The sequence below is a fragment of the Ornithorhynchus anatinus genome, chromosome 3 (genome assembly GCF_004115215.2).
Source record: "Ornithorhynchus anatinus isolate Pmale09 chromosome 3, mOrnAna1.pri.v4, whole genome shotgun sequence".
In the NCBI taxonomy this organism is placed as follows: domain Eukaryota; kingdom Metazoa; phylum Chordata; class Mammalia; order Monotremata; family Ornithorhynchidae; genus Ornithorhynchus; species Ornithorhynchus anatinus.
This window is the reverse complement of record NC_041730.1, coordinates 128599865-128621818: the sequence shown is the minus strand read 5'-3', so window position 1 is coordinate 128621818 and position 21954 is coordinate 128599865. Positions and strand designations below refer to the sequence as shown.

Here is a 21954-nt window from a genome sequence, read left to right as displayed (position 1 = left end):
GAATGCATGAATGAATGAATGAATGAATGAAAATCCCTCAAAATGGAAAGAAGGGTGAGGGCCTGAGAAGCATCTAAGTCTAAGCATGAGTTCGCAAGTTCTACATTTGCTTTACTTTAATCCCATATTCGACAATATCAAAATTATAAAGTCAGATTGTTACTAGGTGAGGAGAACCTCTGAATTAGCACACATATAAAAAACAACGAATCAATCTCAAGAGCTCTGCAAAGGTGGGCTATAATGGATTCTGATGATAATAATAATAATAATGTTGGTATTTGTTAAGCGCTTGCTATATGCAGAGCACTGTTCTAAGCGCTGGGGCAGATGCAGGGTAATCAGTTTGTCCCACGTGAGGCTCACAGATAATCCCCATTTGACAGATGAGGTAACTGAGGCACAGAGAAGTTAAGTGACTTGCCCACAGTCACACAGCTAAGTGGCAGAGCCGGGAGTCGAACCCATGACCTCTGATTCCGAAGCCCACGCTCTTTACACTGAGCCACACTGCTTCTCCTGCTTCTGATATTTGCAACAATGTGATATTTGCACAAATGAGTACTTCTTGCCTTGCAAATTTGAAAATCTAACAGATGACTTTGCACATAAGCAAGGATGTGTGGTAGCACCCCCAGATGTGAGGCCAGGTACACTTCCATTTCAACTCAGACTCTCATCCAGACTACCTTGGCTCTCAACTACCAATGCAGGCTCCATAATTCTGGTTTATTGAGGGTCCTAACATAGCAAAGAATTTATTTTCTGTTGTCACCAAAATAAAAATCTTTCACAACTTGGCATAGAAATTAATCTTGCATTTAATTATAACCAATCAATGGTATTTATTGAGCACTTGATATTTGCAAGGCAGGTTTCTCTATGGAGAGGGTGTTCGCTAATTGTATTATGCATCCTTCATGTCCCCAGCATGGTCTACTGGATAGAGCAAAGGCCTGGGAGTCAGAAGGACCTGGCTTTGCCACTTGTCTGCTCTGTGACCTTGGGCAACTCACTTAACTTCTCTGTGCCTTGGTTACCTCATCTGTAAAATGAGGATTAAGACTGTGAGCCCAGTGGTGGGATATGAACTGCATCCAAATTGATTAGTTTGCATCTACCCTAGCGCTTAGAACAGTATCTGGAACAGAGTAAGTGCTCAATAAATGTCATTAAAAAAAGAATTGAGGTCAGCAATTTAGTAAAGGTATTCATTAAGATTTATTGTATGTGTGTGTATGCCTGATGTTTGCCTCCTGCGAGATCTTGATTCCTGTCTACTTGGTCTGCTTTTTTCTCTTGTCGGACTCCCCTCTTCTAGACTCCGAGCCCGTTGTTGGGTAGAGATTCTTCTATCTGTTGCTGAATTGTACTTTCCAAGCGCTTAACACAGTGCTCTGCAAACAGTAAGCGCTCAATAACTACAATTTATTGATTGAATGAATATGACTGAATGAATGAATCTTGGGCAAGTCATATAACTTTTCTGAGCCACAGTTTCCTTAACTGTAAAACGGGGCTTCAATATCGGTTCTCCCTCCACCAAAGATTTTGAGCCCATAAGGGACAGGGACTGTGCTAATCTGATTATCTTGTATCTGACCCAACATTTAGTAGATGCATAGACTAAAGCAAGCTCTTAATATTATTATTATTACTGTCATTATTGGAGCTCATATGATTAAGAAGATGCTGTTAAGGGAAAGAACAAGAAAAGTAATATATAATGTTGGTGAATTATCCCATTGTAAACAACTAGCAAGTCCAGACTAGTCAAAAAATCATCAGGATTGAGGCACTGAAGGGACTATTTCTATTTCTTATTTGTACATTTTTTTTTTCCTCCAGGGACTTTGTAATAGGTAATAATTTATAGTTTGACTACTACTATGGACATAATGTTTATGGAGAAGCAGCGTCGCTCAGTGGAAAGAGCACGGGCTTTGGAGTCAGAGGGTATGGGTTTGAATCCCAGCTCTGCCACTTGTCAGCTGTGTGACTGTGGGCAAGAAACTTAACTTCTCTGTGCCTCAGTTCCCTCATCTGTAAAATGGGGATTAAGACTGTGAGCCCCACGTGGGACAACCTGATTCCCCTATGTCTACCCCAGTGCTTAGAACAGTGTTCTGCACATAGTAAGTGCTTAACAAATACCAACATTATTATTATTATTATTATTAATTTTTTCTTATATGCAATGGAGGAAAAGGAGTCAGAAGGACATAGGTCTCATCCCAGCTCCACCACTTGTCTGCAGGGTGGGCAGGGAATATGTCTGTTTATTGTCATATTGTGCTCTCCCAAAGACTGAGTACAATGTTCTGCACACAGTAAGCAGTCAATAAGTATAACTGACTGACTAACCTTGGGAAAGTTACTTAATTTCTCTGTGCCTCAGTTACCTCATCTATAAAATGGGGATTAAGCCTGTAAACCCCATGCCAGGGACAGGGACTGGGTCCAACCTGATTAGCTTGCACCTACCCCAGCATTTAGGACAGCACATACCCCTCTAGACTGCAAGCTCGTTATGGGCGGGAATGTGTCTGCTAATTCTGTTATACTCTCCCAAGTGTTTAGTACAGTGTTTTGTAAGCACTCAATAAATATAATAATAATGTTGGTATTTGTTAAACGCTTACCATGTGCAGAGCACTGTTCTAAGCGCTGGGGTAGATACAGGTTAATCAGGTTGTCCCTCATGAGGCTCACAGTTAATCCCCATTTTACAGATGAGGTAACTGAGGCACAGAGAAGTGAAGTGACTTGTCCCCAGTCACACAGCTGACAAATGGCAGAGCCGGGATTCGAACCCATGACCTCTGACTCCCAAGCCCGGGCTCTTTCCACTGAGCCATGTTGCTTCTCATGTGCTGCCTCTCAGCACAAATATAACTGACATTAACAAATAGCATTTAAAAAAAGGAATGCTACGTGGTCTCTAACTTCCCCCTGGTCAATTTGCTGTAAGAATAAATGAGATTAAATTCCCACTATATAATCTGCATTCCTTGGAACTAGACTCTGCTTTTTAATGCCAAGAAGTAAGGACTGCTATAGATTTCCAAACTGGGTACAATTTAGTAGGTACAAAAAGGAGTTTTCAAATCTGGGGATAGGATAGAGAATGAAACACTTAAGCCACCTAAGTTTTCAAATATTAATCTATTCATGAACTACAAAGATCTGCTTAGCCTCACCGGGACCTATTGATTATCAGCCAGATCCATTTAAATGTCTTTGGGGAGTTTTCGTTTCCTGCCATTGAATAATATTACAGAAGGGATCGTGCAGGAACGTGAACTGGTTAATGAGTGCGGGCAGAGGGAAAATGTTTTGGAGGTGGAGTCCCAGCGGCCAGTATGTTGAATGGAGTCTGCTCACCTTCCATCGATATCACTTAGAGAAACCAGCAACACCTTGACTTTGGGGACGGCTTTTAAACATTTGGGACACATAGCATTTGACAAGAGATCTCTGTCCACAAAAGGCACATCATCTGTTAATAGCCATTGGGGTCAGTCTAAAAGGCAGTAGAGTAGTTTGTTAATATCAATCTACAAACACTCGAGCCCTATTTCAGCACATTCTTGGTTGGGTTTCTTAAGGTCACCAACCAGTAGCAAATCCAAAGGGAAATGCATATTTCTTTAGCTCAAAACCAGGACACATTAACATTTATTGAATTGCCTAATGCTTTGGTAAAAAACGAATCTGCTGATTTGCCTTTTTTGTTCCTTTGACAGATTTGCATGTACAACTGGATTGACTCCAGCTCTCCGAAGGAACCGGTAGAGCTCGAGATACCGTACGACGGATTTATTGGAGAATGGGCAAGCCACTTTATAAACATTTGGGACTTAATGAAATCCCAAATGTGTTTGGAGAAAGGCCAGTTCACCTTTACTCTGAAAGTGGAGTATATTTCCATAGGAGATAGCTTTGTTTAAAGAGATCGGCTTTAGCCAAAGGCTTAAACCTTGCTTTTCTCACAGGTCAACTGGGCTTCATTCATTCAATCGTATTTACTGAGCACTTACTGCGTGCAGAGCACTGTGCTAAGTACTTGGGCTAAAAACGTAGGTGCAGAGTATCAAAGATACATGAATAGAGAGTGCTCGGCATATAGTTCAGAGTATTAATGGGGCAGGCACGGGGAGGAGTGGAGGCTACGCAGTCAATCGTATTTACTAAACTCTTGGGGAAGTACAATATAACCGGTTCTCTGGGCGAGTGACCTGCCGATGGTGGAACTGACCCCACGGAGAATCAACAACCCCACACTCCAATTCCTGTCTACGTCTCAGACGGTCCTCGACTGGATGGACAATCTAGTGAAACTCAGGAGGCCTTCGGCCACATTATCGGAATGATCTGTGATCTGCGGTGGTTAGCACACCTAGGATCAAAGGGGGATCAAATTGTACTGGACGACGTACCATCCTTTGTTCTGTCTCCTTCCCATATTGTACTAGGCAATTGATCATCCTGTCTCCATTCTATCTCCTTCCAATATTGTGCTAGACATCCTGTCTCCATTTAATCCCCCTCCTGTGGTAGATCAATCAGTTCAGTTTGGGTAACGATGTGTCAGCTACATTACCTAATAAGGACCACTCCTAAGAACTGGTTCTGAATGGAGGGTGAAGTAGGGGCAACGCAAGGAGATTGGGTGGGATTTTGGGTTGCAGTGGAGTGGAACAAGGAAATGCTTGCAAATAAAGGTACCGGGTTGGGGACGGCTGGAGGCTGTTCATCACTCGTACCCCGCCGGGGTGATGGGCGGCAGCCACTTTCCGCCCTTTCCTGCTCTCTCGGCTCACTCTCTTGAGTCTGTTCATTTCTACACCAAGGTCACGAATCTCTCTCATGCCATTGCGAGATCAGAGTCGTTTCCTCTGACAAAAAATCCGTAACATCGGCAAACTGACTCTCTTCCCCTCTTCAAAGCCCTACTGAGAGGTCACCTCCTCCAAGAGGCCTTCCCAGACTGAACTCCCCCCCTTTTCACTCTGCTCCCCTTCCACCCTCTCCTCCTCCCCCTTCACCTCCCCACCCACCCTCTGCTCCTCCCCCTTCCCGTCCCCTCAGCACAGTGCTCATTTGTATATATTATTTATTACCCTATTTATTTTGTTAATGAGGTGTACATCCCCTTGATTCTATTTATATCATGATAATGTCTTGTTTTTGTTTCGTTCTGTTTTGCTCTGCCGTCTGTCTCCCCCGATTAGACTGTGAGCCTGTCATTGGGCAGGGATGTCTCTATCTGTTGCCAAATTGTACATTCCAAGCGCTTAGTACAGTGCCCTGCTCATAGTAAGCGCTCATTAAATACTAGTGAATGAATGAACAATAAACAGGCGCTTTCCTTGCCCACAGGAAGCTTCCAGTCTAGAGGAGGAGACTACAGTTATCCCAGGCAGCGTTCAGTGACAACATGGCTTTGGTCCTCCTGGACACTGGAACCTTTTGGTCCTGCAGTGAGGACTCTATAAACTTGTTTTCTTTTGTTTTTATTGTAATTAGAGAAGCAGTGTGGCTCAGTGGAAAGAGCCCGGGCTTGGGAGTCAGAGGTCATGGGTTCTAATCCCAGCTCTGCCACTTGTCAGCTGGGTGACTGTGGGCAAGTCACTTCACTTCTCTGGGCCTCAGTTACCTCATCTGTAAAATGGGGATTAACTGTGAGCCTCACGTGGGACAACCTGATTACCCTGTATCTACCCCAGCGCTTAGAACAGTGCTCTGCACAGAGTAAGCGCTTAACAAATACCAGCATTATTATTATTATTATTAATTGTTAAGCACTTATTATATGCCGGGCATTGTGCTAAATGCTGGGGAAGACACGCTAATAAGGTTGGACACAGTCCCTGTCCTACACGGAGTTTGCAGTCTTTACCCCCATTTTACAGATGAGGTAACTGAGGCACAGAGAAGTGAACTGACTGGTCCAAGGTCACAGAGCAGTCAATTGTGGAGCTGGGAATAGAACACACGTGGCTCAGTGGAAAGAGCACGGGCTTTGGAGTCAGGACTCATGAGTTCGAATCCCAGCTCTGCCACTTGTCGGCTGTGTGACTGTGGGCAAGTCACTTAACTTCTCTGTGCCTCAGTTCCCTCATCTGTAAAATGGGGATTAAGACTGTGAGCCCCACATGGGACAACCTGATTCCCCTATGTCTACCCCAGCGCTTAGAACAGTGCTCGGCACATAGTAAGCGCTTAACAAATACCAACATTATTATTATTATTATTAACACAGGTCCTTCTGACCTCCAGGCGTTTGCTCTATCCACTAGGCCATGCATCTTCTCAGAAATTTTAGTAGTGATGATGACATTTACTGAGTACCTTACATGTATTAATAGTAATTAACTGCACACTGACTACATGCCAAGCACAGTGCTAAACCCTGGGGTAGATACAAGATAATGAAGTCGGACACAGCCTGTACTAAGTCCTTGGGAAGGTAAAACATAATCAGATATCTGAGTCCATGATTGCTGAGAGTTTACAATCAAATAGGGAAAACTGGCATTTACAATATTTACAAATGGTGAGAGCAGTAGGTAATAATAGTAATGATGGTATTTTTTAAACACTATGTGCCAAGCACTGTTCTAAGTGCTGAGCACTGTAGAAAAGGCTCATATAAAAGGTAGAATGAATATGCTGTGATGGAATATCAGGGGTGGGGGGGAAGCAGTGTGGCTGGGGTTAGCAGCATGGCTTAGTGGAAAGAGCACGGGCTTGGGAGTCAGAGGACATGTTTTCTAATGCCAGCTCTGCCCCTTGTCTGCTGTGTGACCTTAGTCAAGACGCTTAACTTCTAAGTGCCTCAGTTACCTCATCTCTAAAATGGGGATTAAAACCATGAGCCCCACGTGGGACAACCCGATTACCTGGTATCACCCCAGTGATAAGAACAATGCTCGGCACATAGTAAGCACTTAACAAATGCCATAATTATTATTATTAACTGAATGCACAACTGACTACATAGGGGTTCTGAAGATGGGTATAAATACATAAGTGCTAAGGGTGACAGTTTGGTTGATAAGACATCAGGTGATGGGGGTTAGTAGGGGAAGACATGCTGGAGGCGATGAAATTTTAGCAGGGCTTTGCAGATGGGGAGGGTTGGTGTCCGGTGGATTTGCGGGGGAGGGAGGAAAAGAGGAGGGAGCTCCAGGTCGGGAGGAGAGTATGAGGTGTGGGTCAGTGAAGTGTGTGTATGTAAGTTACAGGTGCACATGTGTGTGCCTAGAGATGTAGGGAGAAGAGGCTCAGAGACCCTTGTCTTGTCGTATGCCATCGAGTCATCTCTGACCCATAGCGACACCATGGACGCATCTCTCCAGGAACACCCCGCCTCCATCTGCAGTTCTGGTGGTGGATCTACAGAATTTTCTTGATAAAAATATGATATGATAACAATATGATAAAAATATGGAAGTGGTTTACCACTGCCTCCTTCCACACAGTAAACTTGAGTCTTCGCCCTTGATTCTTTCCCAGGCCCCTGCTGCCCAGCACGGGCGAGTTTTGACTTGTTGCAGATTGCCTTCCACTCGCTAGCCACTGCCCAAGCTAGCAATAGAATGGGTGTGTATGCCTCTTCTTGACTCTCCCTCCTGTAGTAGAGGTTGGTAGAGTACTGGGAACTCTCCAGGTGTGACCCTGAGAGGGGGTCAGGGAGCCTAAAGAGGTGGAAAATCCAAATAGTTCAACAGGAAACTGATCTAAGAGGCCCTTGCAAGAGTAAAGTATGATTTTATTGCAGGCAAATATATCAATATGTTTTATCTTCCCCCTGAGACTGTGGTCCTAGGAGACAGGAGAATATATCTTCCCGTTCCCTTGCCTAGAAATATACAATTGTTCTACCTGTGCACATGGCAAGAACTTAATGTTCATAAGGTGATTTGGAGATTGATTGATTGATGGTGGAATGCACGGGAGATTTGAGTCATCACGGGGTCAAATGAACCAAGAGATGGCAAACCAAAGAGGCAGTGATCTCCTCTAAGGGGGCTATAGACTGTGGAGAAATGGGGGACAAAGGGGAAGGAAAATGGAGGGGAGATAGGGAGATAATTTTCAGGAACGTTTTCAGAAAACAAGAAAAATAAGCACATTGATGAATAACTCTAAGTTTTAAAGGCAGAGTGGGGGAAGATAATGCAATTCAGCTATTACTATTTTTTGAGTTCCAACATCCTTGGAATTTCTGGTGTAAGCCAGCCCTAGTTTCTAGTTTTCCAGCCCGAGGCAAGACTTCATAAACTGGCTTCTCCCTAAGGGAAAGACCAGAAAATCTTTTTTAGAACTCTTTTGTTCTGATGGATTTATGCACTAGCAATCATTTGAAACCCTTCAAATTAAGGCCATCATTTACTGTGCTTATACTTTAAGGATATTCTCAATCAGTGGTATTTACTGAGTGTTTACTGTGTGTAGAGCACCGTACTAAGCATTCAAGAAAGTGCATTCTATGAAGGAAACGTGGCTTTATGGAGGTTCAGCAAGCTGTCAGAAAGTTATAATTTAAGGGTTCCAAAGATCTGTCATGTACGTGGGAGAGGACTATAGACACAATCCTTTGTCTGAGGATACTCTTTTTAATATTAATAGAAAACATAAAAAAAAAATAAAAACAACAGAAACCCCTATGTCTCCCATTCCTTCATTGCCTAGAGCCTTTCCCAAGTGTTGCATTCACTTTTAGCTGTGTCTGTAGACTCCCTAACATCCTACAGTTGAATCAGTTTAATTTCACTGATGCCTTTGATGTCAGAGGTAGGGTTTTGCAGAAGACTTGGTTGGGAAAGGAAGAGGAGGAAGCCCACAGTACATTTCACTCAAGGTCCCCCCCTTATTTTCTTTCCAATTTCATCTTTTTACTCAGTCAAACCTTCTATCCCAAAGCAATACCTTTTCTTTTTGTTTTAAAGCATTTTCGGCAAAACCAAGCCACACTGAATTTTCTTTTAGAACCCATGCTAAACAGCTGGGTATCATCAGAACAAGAAAATCCAGCACTTAAAACAGTGCTTTACATATAGCAAGGCTTAAATATCATAATCATGCAAAAGCACTTCATTTTATTTGCATATCCAGATATTTATACATATTTGTGTGTATGTACGTGTATGTGAATACATACATACATTTATATCCTTCTTAATATAACTCCAATATGCAAATAAAATGAAGTGGAATTGGTGCATGGATTGTGGTGATCTTAATGAAAATCAGAACATTTTACCAAATGGAGAGTTCACCTGGTCAATTATTTCTTCCACTTAAGGTAATTACCATAGAAGGGATGAGCAAATCTGAGTCTATTCCTAAACAGTGGGAATTTTAAGGAAGTTTTGGGAATGGAGGTCCAACAAGTGCTTAAGTACCATAATCATGATGTAATAAAGTCTATGATGAAATTGGCAATGTTCAGAAAAGGGCCCTGATTTCCTTCCTGGCCTAGCTCTCAAAAGAATTTCATCCCTCCAAACTAAGCCCTAGAAATATGGGATGGGTCCTCCATGACAAAACAACATCCAACGTTTCAGTTCAGTGAGAGGACTCATTTCTTGGTCACCTGGACAAATTAGGCCTGATTTCTCTTTTACCTCAGTTTACAGATCTTTTAATACAAAATAAGCAACAAGTCTCCTCAAATGAGGAAAGGAGGGAAAGATGTTAGAAGTTCCAGTACAGTCAAGATCAGAGCAGCCCTGGAGAAATGGGTTTCTTTGCTCCAATTCAAGAGCCTCCCACTCTCTGGCATCTGCTGACCTTACATAAAAATATAAAATAAAATGAACCAAGTGTTTTATTTCATCCGAGCAGTATTCTGCCAGACCCCAACACTTTGAAAGGAGGGTACAGCTGGATTTTATTCTGTCTCATGCATAATCAGCAATATTCACCACTCAATTCCAACAATCCAACTTTTATTACTGGTGATGATATAAAAAGGAGAAGGGCAGCTGGATTTTCAGGTCGCAGATGGAACCTACAGTGCTGGCAATTTGAAAGATCAGATTTTGAGTTGTAATGGAACAAATCTGATTTGGATCTCATTGAAAGAGAATAAATACAGAACCCCATGAGGTCATTTAAGAAGACATCTTCAAATGATAACTGTACTTGCAGCTCACATCTGTTTCCTATCATGCAGGGAGGGAAAAAAAGAAGAGAACAGAAACAGAGGCGAGAATAAAAAGAAATTTGGAAACTTCTACAAATGTTACCAAAGCAGTAAAACTTTAGAGCTTTTCATATTTTTAATAACACTGCCATCTACTGAATGTTTGTAGGTTTATTTGCCTATAAATTAATTTGGTGGAGTCCTAGAGTCAGCTTTATTTCAGCACTTTACTACATGGTTTCAGTTCTCATTCAATTATCCGTTCTTTTTATTGTTCTGGGCATTTTTCTCAGAAATTAATTACTATAATTACCCAACTTTTAATAGTGATGATTTGGCAGAAACAGAACTATCAGAGAAAATGCACCACTTCATTTTATTTGCATATTGGAAATATTCATACAAATATGTGTGTGCGTGTGTATGTGTGTGTATTTATATATATATATGTAAATATGTACATACATTTATATCCTTCTTAATATAACTCCAGTATGCAAATAAAATGAAGTGGCTTTTGGTGCATGGCTTATGGTGATCTTCATGAAAATCAGAACTTTTTACCAAATGGAGAGCTTAACCGGTCAATTATTTCTTCCTCTTAAGGTAATTAACATAGAACAGATGAGCAAATCTGAGTCGATTCCTAAACAATGGGAATTCTAAGGAAGTTCTGGGAGTGGAGGTCCCGTTTTTACAGTAACTATGACAATTCTTGAGTGCTTACTTTAAGCCAAGAACTGTGCTGCTAAGTGGCTGGATTAGATGAAGGATAATCACCTCAAACACAATCCCTTTCCCTCACAAGGGTCACACTTTTAGAGGTGGAGAGAGGGGTTTGGTGGACAGAACACATTTAATTATTGTTTTACTGATGAAAAAACTGAGGCAGAGAGAATTTAAGCGACTGCCAAAGATAAAACGGTAGCAAGTGGTCAAGCCGGGAATAAAATCCAGATCTCTTGACTTCCAATCCTATGCTATTTCCACTTGGCCACAATTTTTCTCTACTAAGAGCAGTTGGTCTTTGTTGAGCAGGGTGGTTAGTGGAAAGACCATAAACCTGGGAGTTAGAGGCCCTGGGTTCTTATTCCAGCTCCAACACTTGCCTGCTGTGTGAACTTGGACAAGTCAATTTAACATCCCTATGCCTCAGTTTCTTCAATTGTGCAAATGGAAATGCAGTACCATTTTTTCCCTCCAACTGAGACTGTGTCCGACCTGATTATCTTATTTCTACCCCAGGCTTTAGTACAGTGCTTGGCAATATCGCTCAATCTAGTTTTAAGTCAATCCTTTTTTGCCTATGTTTAATTCAAGACGTGAATGAACCGGGCATAGACATGGAAGAGGAAAATAAATGATTGGTTTCTTGTTCCTTACCAGTGTTGTCTCCAGCATCTCTCTCACATTTCTGCATCTTCTTTGTCCATGCCCCATCAACTTCAAGTCAAAATCATTATGGTCTATCTTTGGGCCAATCATAGAGGCAGGGCAAATCAAGGATAAATACTAAGCATCAGAAAATTGGAAAGGGCTACTATCACGATCCCAGTGCACTGCTTTGCCTTTTCAACCTCTAGGAAAAGAGGGCTTCTCAGAGGCAAGGATCTGGAAAATGCTCAAATCTAACCCTTCAGCCCGGACCTCTTTTTTTTCCATTGTGGCCTCACTTCCTCCTGCCTTCCAATACATTTCTACTTGGAAGTCCTTCTGACACCTTAAATCTAAATCCAAAATGGAACTCCTCACCTTTCCACCAAACCTTGTCCTCACATAGACTTTCTTGTCTCTTTAGACAACACCACCATCCTCCCTGTCTCAGAAGACCAAAACCTTAGCATTATCCTTGACTCTAACAATAAAAATAATAATATTAAATGATAACAATAGTGGTATTTGTTAAGCACTAAGTAGGTGGCAAGCACTGTACTAAGCAACAAATAGAATCAAGATAATCAGGTCAGATTCAGTCCCTGTACCTCTTGGGGCTTACACTCATCTCTCTCCTTCAACTTTCATATTCAGTATGCCACCAAATTCTCTTGGTTCTATCTTCATGACATTTTGAGAATCTCCTCCTTCATTCACATCTAAACTGCTCCTACACTGGCAAATCACTTATTATTTCCTACTTATACTCCTGATTGGCCTTCTCACTACCTCCCTGCTTCCTTTCTCTCTTCTCTCTGGTCTGTACTTCACTCTACTGCAAGGATCATTTTTCCACAAAACTAATCAGTTCTCATTTCTCCTCTCCTTAAAAACCTCCAGTGGCTGCCTATTCATCACCACATCAAACAGAGACTGTGAGTTCTGTGTGGGACAGAGACTGTGCCTGATCTCTTCATCCTGTATCTAACCCAGGGCTTAGTACAAAATAAGAGAATGAAAATACTACAATTATCATCACTGCCCACTTCACATACCCTGATGTCAGACAACTCGCCTGATAAGCAACGTACCCTCTCACCTCTCAGAGTTGCACCTGGAGAGTTTCCAATCTTCTAGAGTCTAAACTATAGGAGGGAGAGTCAAGCAGAGGCCTATCCATTCCATTCTTACCTTGGCCAGTGACTAGGGAATGGAAGGCTATCTGCTACAAATCAAAACTCACCCATGCTGGGCAACAGTGGCATGGTAGAGAGTTGAGGGCGAAGACACAGGTTTACTGTGTGAAAGGAGGCAATGGTAAACCACTTCTGTATTTTCACCAAGAAAACCCTATGTATATACTACCAGAACGATTGCAGATGGAGGTGGGGCATTCTGGGAGAGATGTGTCCATGATGTCGCTATGGTTCGGACACGAATCGACAGCATAAGACAACAGTGATAACTCACTGCTCTACCGTTCTGATAGTTTGCCCCCTATGACTTTGAATTTCATATTTAGGCTTAATGTTGCTGATATGAATTCATCATTTCACTCAGTAGCATTTATAGAACCCCTTCTGTGTGTAAGGCACTATCCTAAGTATTGAAGAAATATATATAAATAAATAAATAAGAACAGGACATGGTCCCTAAAGCTTTAAGGAGTTGCACTCCTATAGGAAAGAAAGGTTTGAACCAAATACTAGCATCTAACAGGGTAACACCTTTGTAGCTATTCTAATATTATTTTAAAAGGTAACAGGCCAATGAGAGGAATGTGGATAGCTCATACTTAAGCCAGCATCCCTCTGGCCATCAGTGGATTTTCTGAAGGCCAGGATTGCATGGGTTAAAAAAAAAAGGCACCTCTGCACAGCACATACCAAATTTCAGACAAAACCTGAGCTAAAAAGCAAATTAGATGGTAATATGTACTGTTTCACGTTTACAGTGTGGTGTCAGTGAAAAAGGTACAGGCTGTGTTGACACGATTAACAAACCTAGGGATATTTTTGGACTTAACAATGTTTCGTTCTCAGGTGACCTAAAGAAATACTAGTTGACTGGCTGACTTCCAGATTGCTGTCAATCTATTGGTAATGGAAAGGGTGATTACCCCATTCCAGATGGTGGGACTCTCACAAGCTGTAGAAGCAGCTTCCACAAAATGTAGGATTGAGGAAAAGCTCCATACTGGCTACAGTAGTTACCACAGCTTTGGTAGTTACTGTAGCTATGGTAGACACTTGGATTCAAAGCCACAAGGAGTCCCAAATCCTGTTGTTTTTGCCTCAGAATGTTGTTGTTACTGTCTTATGCTGTCAAGTTGTGTCCAACCCATAGAGATGCCATAGACACATCTCTCCCAGATTGCCCCACTTTCATCTGCAATCATTCTGGGAGTGTATCCATAGAGTTTTCTTGGTAGAAATACTAAAGTGGTTTTCCATCGCCTCCTTCCACACAGTAAATTTGAGTCTCCACCCTTGCATCTCTCCCATGCTTCTGCTGCCCAGCACTGATGAGTTTTGACTTGTAACAGACTGTCTTCCACTCACTAGCCACTGGCCAAACAAGGTATAGAACGGGTATGCTTCTGCTTGACTCTCCTTCCCATAGTCGTGACTGGTAGAGTACTGGAAACTCTCCAGGTGCGACTCTGAGAGGACTCAGAACATTAATGCTTTTAAAAAAAAGCATTCATTCATTCAGTGGTATTTCTTGAGCAGTTATTGTGTGCAGAGCACTGTACTAAGCACTTGGGAGAGTACAATGTAATAATATAACAGACACATTCCCTGCCCAAGTCGAGCTTACAGTCTAGAGGGAGAGACAGACATTAATATAAATAAATTATGGATGTGTAAGCCAGTGCTGTGGGGCTGTTAGGGGCGATGAATAAAGGGAGCAAGTCAGGGCGACACAGAAGGGAGTGGGAGAAGAGGAAAGGAGAGTTTAGTCAGGGAAGGCCTCTTGGAGGAGATATGCTTTCAGTAAGACTCTGAAGGGGAGAGAGTAATTGTCTGACCGATTTGAAGAGGGAGGGTGTTCCAGGTCAGAGGCAGGACAGGGGCCAAGGGTGGGCGGTGAGATAGACAAGATAGAGGAAAGTGAGTATTTCAGGCCTTATTTTATGATGTTTCCATGCTTGTATTTTATTATGTTTCTTTCTGTGTTTGTCTCCATCCCCTTTTCCTCCTTTCCTCTTAAGTATGAGCCCCCAGAGGGCAATGGACTTTGTCTAATTCCCACTTGTATATTCTTTCCTAGAGTATATTCCAATGCTTGGCACACAGTAAGTGCTTTTATTGCTACTATATTTTTAGCCATGTCCTTGCTTTACTATCCTAATCACCAGAAACCGGTAAACACAAGCACTTAGACTGTAAGCCCGTCAATAGGCAGGGACTGTATCTGTTGCTGATTTGTACATTCCAAGAGCTTAGTACAGTGCTCTGCACATAGTAAGCGCTCAATAAATACAATTGAATGGATGAATAAACATATTGAACCCTAATTTTTTTTAGCCTTTACCAAGAAAATTCTATGGATAAACATACCAGAGCAACTTTATGACAGAAAACGAGATGTTCTGAAGGGGTTGTGTCCATAGAGACTCTATTTTTCGGAGATGACATAGCATTTGAAGAAGAAATTTTGCAACAATGTTTTTCTCTAAAGCTCCAGGCAGACATTTTCCTTAAAAAAAAAACACTTCAAAGGACCTGGGTTCTATCTCCAGCTTGTCTGCCGCATGATCTTGGGCAAGTCACTTAACATTTCTGTGTCCCAACTTCCTCATCTGCAAAATGAGGATTCAATACCTGTTCTCCCTCCTACTTATACTGTGAGCCTCATTTCGGGCCTGATTATCTTGTATCTACCCAGCGCTTGGCACATAGTAAGCGCTTAAATACCACAGAAATTCCACCACTTCCATCTTTTAATTCATTTCCCGGGTGGTTGTGAAAAGACTACTTCACCGACGAGGCCAACTTTTAACCAGGAGATTTATCGCATCTCCTATGACTTCTCCCTGATTGTCTTTAATAAATGAAATCCCCTTCTCAGTTCTCCAAATTTGGTCTCACTACCAGACACTCTTGTCATGAGACGGTGTTGTTGTGAAAGATGTTAGTTGCATGCAAGTTATTGTGAAAGTAAGTCTAACATGACCCGAAAGAGATCTTTTTCACACAAGGAGATGGAATGCTTTGGATGTTGTCAAATGCATAAATCAGCTTTACAAACAGGAACTTGCCTGAGGATGATCATCATGGTATAGTCCTGGAAGCAGCCGAATCATGACACACACCATACCGGGATGTGTAATGACTTCCTTGGCTTCATCCAACCTGCAACAACAGGAGAAGTCAGAAAGTAAGCCATAAACCCGATCCATAATCTAATAGTATATATGTGCATATTTTTATTCTCTGCTGCTTCCTCTATATGTAATGCATATTAATGTCTGTTTCACCCACTAAACTGTAAGCTCCTTCAGGGCAGGGACTGGATCTGTCAACTCTATTGCATTCCTCTCCGATTCCTTGAGCAAGTTGTCTACACTTGCTGCCTCCATTCCCTCTCCTCTACCCTCTACAGTCTGGCTTCTACCCTTCCCATTCTATGGAAACAGCTTTTCCCCAAGAGCGTAGTGCAGTGCTCGGCACACAATATGAGCTCATACAATACCATTGATCAACTGATTAGGGGCTGGAGTGGGAAGCTGTCCATTAATTCTAAATCAGAAATGAAATAGAGAATTCATAATTTCTTACAAATATAAATTATGTCCGAAACATCTTATAAACAAGACTTCCATTTTCTCCGACAAGCCTTTCCCAAATAATTTCCATCTCTTGAGTCACAACAACCAAACTGCTTTTTATCAATCATTAGTTTTAAAAAAAGAATGATGGCATTTATATTAAGCACTTACTATGTGCCAGGCACTGTACTAAGCTCTGGGGTGGATACAAGTAAATTGGGTTGGACACAGTCCCTGCCCCTTGTGGGGCTCACAGGCTCAATCTCCATTTTACAGATGAGGAAACTGAGGCACAGAGAAGTGAAGCAACTTGCTCAAGGTCACAAGGCAGACAAGTGGCAGAGGTGGGATTAAGACCTATAACCTTCTGACTACCAGGCCCATGCTCTAACCACTATGCGACACTGCTTCTTAGATAGTAGACACAACCCCTCTATCTGGGAAGCTTAAAATCAAGCAAGAGAGAAATCCATCAAAATAATTTACAGTTGGGAAGGAGAAGGAAAGTGAAACTCATCAATATCTCTACTTTTACACAGTCTCTTACCTCACCAACAATGAAACTCTACTCTCCCACCACAACCTCCTGAACTTCCTTCTCTCCTATCCACCTTCTCTCCACAAACCTTCCTAGTACCTTGACCTCTCTGATCTTTTGACTCCATCCAATTTTATGAAGTCATCACGTCCCATCTGATGTCCATACAAAACCTACTTTCTCGTGACACACAGATCTATACCCTCAATGCTAACCTCTTAATCCAATGCAATTCCTTCATTCCCCAGTCTCTCCACTGATCTCACACCACAACCTGCAGCCCTGGATCACCTGCCAGGTTTGCTTTCTCCACTCTTGGGCATGAGCTGTAGAGCGCTGATGGCCGAAATCTAGACATTAGCCTGACCTCGTCTGTCTCAAAGTCATCCTCATCTCCTTTTATTCTGCCATCTCGTCTACTCCACAACAATACTTTTCCATCCTTATTGACTCCTATGCTCCCTGTCCATGACAGCTCTTTCAGACTCATCTTTCTCTTCAACCCTCCATCCCTCCTTGCCCCTTTATCCTCTTGCCCCTAATGAACTTGCCACATACTTTGAGACAACTGAAAATTGGGATTTAATCTTAGATTGTGAGCCCTATACGGGCCGCGGGCTGTTTCTAACCTGATTATCTTGTTTCTACACAGAGCTGAATACTGTGCCTGGCACATAGTAAGTGCTTAACATATACCATAAAAAAAGGTAAGTACAGAAGTGGACCTCTAGCAATCATGTGTTATATACACTTTCTCTGTACTTGTACATGCATGAGAAATTTTTGTAAATTTTTTAATGTCCATCTCCACTAGGGTGAAAGCTTCTTGAAAGCAGGAGATAGGTCTTTTCCAAACACCGAGCAACCCGGGAGCTCTCAAAAGTACAGTTACTTCTACTGCCAACACCATCACTGCTCAGTGTTGAAGCAAGCCACGTTGCCTAATGGTGGCATAACAGTGATCCATGCAGACACACACTGACTCTTCTGCCACCTGGCCCTGGGTCATACACTCAGCTGCAGAACACTCATCTTGTGTTCAATGAGGAGAACAGAAACCGAGACGCCCGAATTACCATTCTAAATCACACTTTTTAGAGTATCCTTTAACACTAATGAAAATCTCTCACAGGGAGCACCAGCTGGAGAGAAAGCAGAAGATAAAACTCACCAGCAACAAAGCAACCCTCAGATTTTTCACCCCATGTTCCACTGACTTGGTTTATTCTTCTATTTAGAACAGAAGACGGAGGGCCTTGGGGAGGCTCCACCAGTACCCAAATGAAGCTGAAGGGCCATTAGCACAGTTAATCTACAGAAAGGCAGCTGTAGCAGCCATTCTCTAGCAGTGGGGAAAGTGGTTCTCAGTGAGCTTAATCTAAATTAAAAAGTTTTTTAGCAAAACAGCTTCTCTAAGGGAACGCGAGGAGGAAGGAGCCTGCCTTAAGACTTAGAAGGATAGGCATTAACAAAAATGATGTGTGAACAAAGGGGCAGTTTCTCTGAGCCCAGCCCAGCTTGCTTCTGATGAACTGTAATCCTTCTACTTTCTCTCTCCCAGAAGTGCATAGCGGTCTTCTGCAGAACGCTGACAGAACGAATGATAAACTATCTGCTCCGTAGAAGGCAGAGATACAAAGGTTAATTAGAAAGGTTCATCTGAGGGAAGTGTCCAACAAAGTCAGGACTTTCGATAGTCAAGTTTTCCCTTATTTCCTTTTCTCCCAATCCCTTCCCCATCACCCGTGCACTTAGATATGCAGTGGAAAGAGCACGGGCTCGGGAGTCAGAGGTCATGGGTTCTAATCCCGGCTCCACTGCTTGTCAGCTGGGTGACTTTGGGCAAGTCACTTAACTTTTCTGTGTCTCAGTAACCTCATCTGTAAAATGGGGATTAAGACTGTGAGCCCCATGAGGGACAATCTGATCATCTTGTATCCCCCCCAGCGCTTAGAGCAGTGCTTTGCACATAGCAAGCACTTAAATACCATTATTATTATAATTATTATTACATGCAGCCTTTATTCCCTCCACCCTCATCCCCACAGCACTTCGGTACATATGTGTAATTTATTTATATCTGTTTCCCTCTCTAGACTGTAAATTCCTTGTAGGTGGGGAATATGTCTACCAACTCGGTTATAGTCAGAAGCAGCAAGGCATAGTGGATAGAACATGGACCTGGGAGTCAGAACATCATGGGTTCCAATCCTGCTTCAGCCCCTTGTCTGCTGTAGGACCTTGGGCAATCACTTCACTTCTCTGTGCCTCAGTTACCTCATCTGTAAAATGGGGATTGAGACTGTAAGCCCCATGTGGGAAAAGAGATCTGGTCCAACCCCATTTGTTTGTATCCACACCAACTCTTAATACAGTGCCTGGCACGGCATAAGCACTTAAATACCATATTATCATTACTCGCCCACATGCTGAGTACAGTGATCTGCAAACAATAAATGTTCAATAAATACCACTGATTGATTGATTGATGAATGTGAAGGTTCTGCCCTTCACTTAAGTGGGAGGAGGGTCTGAAGGGAGAGGGGAGAAGAGGGTCAGACTATAACTGGCGTTGGGAAGCAGTGTGGTCTAGTGAAAAGAGCATAAATCCGGGAGTCAGAGGATGTGGATTCTAATCCCAGTTCTGGCCACTTGCTTGCTACGTGAGCTTGTTATTTAATTTTTCTGTAACTCAATTTACTCAAAGGTAAAGTGGGGCTTCAATACCTGTCCTTTCTCCTATTTAAACTGTGAGCCCCATGTGGGAAAAGGACTGTCTACCTGATTGACTTCTATCTACTCCAGCTCTCAGAATAGTGCTTGATAGATATTAAGTGTTGAAATATCACCATTATCATCTTGTATCTATTCCAGGGCTTGGTACAGTGATCGGCAGAGAGTAGGTGCTTAACCAATTCCAAAATTATTTTCGAAGGAGAGCAGATCTGCAAGGGATACTGCACACTGGGAATGGCTCATTTCAAGAAAAAAAAAATCTTTGCTTTTACGAACTGTGTGAGAAAACAGTCTTGCTCTGTGCAATGACATTATCAGGCCCAATACCCCAAATCCCCAGAACTGTGAGTTTTATTAAGTATCAAGCAACTATATATTAAGGTTCAGCATTTATGGTAGAAAGCTTTGGACAAGGCTGTATGAATATAAGAAATGCCATTACTGGGGCTGGCAAACATCCAGTCCTGCGTTCTGTCTCCAACATGGTGACGGGAAGCCTAGAGGAATTGTGCAGTAATCTGGAAGTGGGCCTACGGAACTCCCAGTCTAAGAGGGAGGGATAACTGGTGTTTGATTCCCATTTTATAGATAAGGAAACAGAAGCCCAGAGAGCTTAAGCGACTTGCAGCAGGTCACACAGCAGGCAAGTGGTGAACTGAGTTTCCTGACTCTGAGTTCCGTGCCCACGCACTGGATCACAGCTTCCACTAATTCATGGAATTTTACCCCAACCCCAGAAGGTAATGCCATCTGCAGACTAGAAGATTTCTCTGCACACTCCCTCTCCCCGGTCATTTATGAAGGTGTGAAAAAAATAGTAGCATGGATTCTGGAAGATCCTGCCATCTAGGCTTCTCCAGCATGGAAAGGGACCAATTACTATCCATTCCTTTACTTCTTGTCTTTCAGTCAATTTAAACCCACAACAGAACAAAGCACTTAGGACAGTGGTAAGTGTTTAATGCTTTGACTACTCTGCACACATTCAGCACTCAGTGAGTACCATTGATTGATTAAAATAATTAAGATATTTTGAATTTCCAAATTGGCTCTTTGGTAGATTCAACATCACATTAAGCAGAATCAGAAAAAATGGAAAAATAATTACCCACTGAATCATTCATTCATTCATTCATTCATTCAATAGTATTTATTGAGCGCTTACTATGTGCAGAGCACTGTACTAAGCGCTTGGGATGAACAAGTCGGCAACAGATAGAGACAGTCCCTGCCATTTGACGGGCTTACGGTCTAATCGGGGGAGACGGACAGACAAGAACAATGGCACTAAACAGCGTCAAGGGGAAGAACATCTCGTAAAAATCAATGCTATGTATTGAGCTCTTACTGTATGCATAACACTGTACGGAGTGATTGGGAGAAAAAATACAATAGAGTTGGTAAACACATTCCCTGTCCATAACAAGCAGGGAATGTGCAGCATTCCCTTCTCAGCAATGCTGAGAAGCGGTGTGGCCTAATGGATAGAGCAGAGCATGGGCCTGGGAGTCAGAAGACTCTGAGTTTTAATCTCACTTCCTCCACTTGCCTGCTGCGTGACCTTGAACAAGTCACTTTACATCTCTGTGTCTCAGTTCCCTCCTCTGTATAATAGGGATTAAGACTGTCAGTCCCACAAGGGACACGGACTGTGTCCAAACTGATTAACTAGTATCTTCTTCAGCGTTTAGTACACTGCCTAGCATATAGTAAGCACTTAAATACTATTTCATAACAAGTGACATTATGAAAAGAATAAGTTTTGTTAAATTATCATATTGCTTACCCATTAGACCACACATACCCCTCCTCCCCACCCTAGAATGCCTCCTATGGAAAACATTCTTCCCTTAAGTGAGCATTCCCAAATTCCTAAATCAGGGAATTCTGGGTGCTTTGATGACAATACAAATCAAACTGAATGCCTAATACCATTTCATTTTATTAAGATGCTAGATTGATAATAATAATGTTGGTATTTAAGTGCTTACTATGTGCAGAGCACTGTTCTAAGCACTGGGGTAGATACAGGTTAATCAGGTTGTCCCACGTAAAAAGGCTCACCGTTAATCCCCATTTTACAGATGAGGTAACTGAGGCACAGAGAGGTTAAGTGACTTGCCCACAGTCACACAGCTGAGTGGCAGACCTGGCATTCGAACCCATGACCTCTGGCTCCCAAGCCCACACTCTTTCCACTGAGCCACGCTGCTTCCCTCAGTCAAAGCTGTAGTTTCTGACCCCTTTCACCCAATAGAAAGGCTCAAATCAATATTTATTGATCACCTACTGTGTGCAGAGCGCTGTACTAAGTGGTGGGGGAGTACAATATAATAGAGTTGGTAGAGACGTTCCCTGCTTACAGGGAGCTTACAG

The 21954-nt window shown here is 42.4% G+C and overlaps 1 protein-coding gene across 3 annotated transcripts in view; it reads right to left on the bottom strand.

Annotated features, from left to right (window-relative positions):
• The window catches only part of WDFY4 (WDFY family member 4), a 404782-nt gene that overhangs the window by 318355 nt on the left and 64473 nt on the right, over positions 1-21954 (bottom strand). For all 3 annotated transcript variants that reach the window (XM_029060697.2, XM_029060700.2, XM_029060698.2), the window contains exon 13: positions 15795-15888. In XM_029060697.2, the coding sequence (XP_028916530.1) occupies positions 15795-15888 (94 nt within the window). The remainder of the gene's footprint in view (positions 1-15794; positions 15889-21954) is intronic.